A 1,762-nucleotide genomic window follows, 5' to 3' on the forward strand; every position below is an offset into this window, starting at 1 on the left:
TGGGCCGCTGCCTGGCGAGCAGCCCGTGCCGAGCGCGAGGGGCCGGTGGGCGTGGAGAGGAAGGCGAGGACGGCCGAGGCCCCGCCCCCTGCCGCAGTCCTCAACCAGGTCGGCTCCCGAGTAATATTACCTCGCTCCGCGGACCGGGAGGCGTGTGGGGAGCGGCTGCAGAAGGAGAGGCATCATGTCTGGTAGAGGCAAGGGCGGGAAGGGGCTCGGCAAGGGGGGTGCCAAGCGGCACCGCAAGGTGCTGCGCGACAACATCCAGGGCATCACCAAGCCGGCCATCCGCCGCCTGGCTCGGCGTGGCGGCGTCAAGCGCATCTCGGGGCTCATCTACGAGGAGACGCGCGGCGTGCTGAAGGTGTTCCTGGAGAACGTGATCCGTGACGCCGTCACCTACACCGAGCACGCCAAGAGGAAGACTGTCACGGCCATGGACGTGGTCTATGCCCTGAAGCGCCAGGGACGCACCCTCTACGGCTTCGGCGGTTAAACTCCCGAGTTCTCGACCTTACACTGTACGAACACCAAGGCTCTTTTCAGAGCCACCCACAACTTTCACACTAAGAGCTGCTAATTGCTACCGTAAAAGTCAGGAGTGTCTTTGTGTTTATATCAAGAGTAACAACCACTAGCGTATCTACATTCATATGGATATGTTTTTACTACTCATGTAAATAGGACGTATCAATCGTACTTAAAACATTTGAACACTCATTTTGGAGCCACCCACCACTTTCAGAGCTATTAATTGCTACCAAAAATGTCACCTAAAACGAAAGGTAGTTGAAAGTAGTGTAACTTTATGTTGTGTAGTTCTTTAAACATATGTAGTGACAGTACTTCACAAATCGGGAAACAGTCTATTTTTCTACTTACTACCTTCACTGACTCATTTTAAACCATATGATCTCGGTACACTGGCTGTTTTGCAGTACTAACTTTTTGCATAAATCTTTTGGAGGGCTACTACTTTGTAGAAGCTTCTAAATTATGCAAGAGTGAATGAGTGCTTAAGATCTCAAATATGATTAAGACATTTTGAAACACAAAAAAATGAAGGCAAAATCCCCATCACCGTAACTGCAAAGCAGCTTTTAAATTGTAATGGGTTAAGGACAGAAGCTCCCAGTAAATACGCTAGTGGTTGTTACTCTTGATATAAACACAAAGACACTCCTAACTTTTACGGTAGCAATTAGCAGCTCTCAGTGTGAAAGTTGTGGGTGGCTCTGAAAAGAGCCTTGGTGTTCGTACAGTGTAAGGTCGAGAACTCGGGAGTTTAACCGCCGAAGCCGTAGAGGGTGCGTCCCTGGCGCTTCAGGGCATAGACCACGTCCATGGCCGTGACAGTCTTCCTCTTGGCGTGCTCGGTGTAGGTGACGGCGTCACGGATCACGTTCTCCAGGAACACCTTCAGCACGCCGCGCGTCTCCTCGTAGATGAGCCCCGAGATGCGCTTGACGCCGCCACGCCGAGCCAGGCGGCGGATGGCCGGCTTGGTGATGCCCTGGATGTTGTCGCGCAGCACCTTGCGGTGCCGCTTGGCACCCCCCTTGCCGAGCCCCTTCCCGCCCTTGCCTCTACCAGACATGATGCCTCTCCTTCTGCAGCCGCTCCCCACACGCCTCCCGGTCCGCGGAGCGAGGTAATATTACTCGGGAGCCGACCTGGTTGAGGACTGCGGCAGGGGGCGGGGCCTCGGCCGTCCTCGCCTTCCTCTCCACGCCCACCGGCCCCTCGCGCTCGGCACGGGCTG

General features: G+C 54.8%; 2 protein-coding genes across 2 annotated transcripts; one reads left to right on the forward strand and one right to left on the reverse strand.

Moving 5' to 3' along the window:
- Window positions 1-184: 184 nt before the first annotated feature.
- On the forward strand, window positions 185-550 carry LOC104392988 (histone H4). The gene has a single exon (XM_010002434.1). The coding sequence runs from the start codon at window positions 185-187 to the stop codon at window positions 494-496; it is 312 nt and encodes a 103-aa protein (XP_010000736.1). The 3' UTR covers window positions 497-550.
- A 735-nt stretch (window positions 551-1,285) lies between these two features.
- On the reverse strand, window positions 1,286-1,597 carry LOC104392996 (histone H4). Its single transcript, XM_010002442.1, has one exon. The coding sequence runs from the start codon at window positions 1,595-1,597 to the stop codon at window positions 1,286-1,288; it is 312 nt and encodes a 103-aa protein (XP_010000744.1).
- Between the last annotated feature and the right edge of the window lie 165 nt (window positions 1,598-1,762).

The sequence above is a fragment of the Chaetura pelagica genome, unplaced genomic scaffold, assembly GCF_000747805.2.
Source record: "Chaetura pelagica isolate M959 unplaced genomic scaffold, ChaPel_1.0 scaffold538, whole genome shotgun sequence".
Taxonomy (NCBI): Eukaryota; Metazoa; Chordata; class Aves; order Apodiformes; family Apodidae; genus Chaetura; species Chaetura pelagica.

Coding starts and splice junctions, on each gene's coding strand:
- LOC104392996 (XM_010002442.1), bottom strand. CDS start 1,597: ATGTCTGGTAGAGGCAAGGGCGGGAAGGGGCTCGGCAAGGGGGGTGCC.
- LOC104392988 (XM_010002434.1), top strand. CDS start 185: ATGTCTGGTAGAGGCAAGGGCGGGAAGGGGCTCGGCAAGGGGGGTGCC.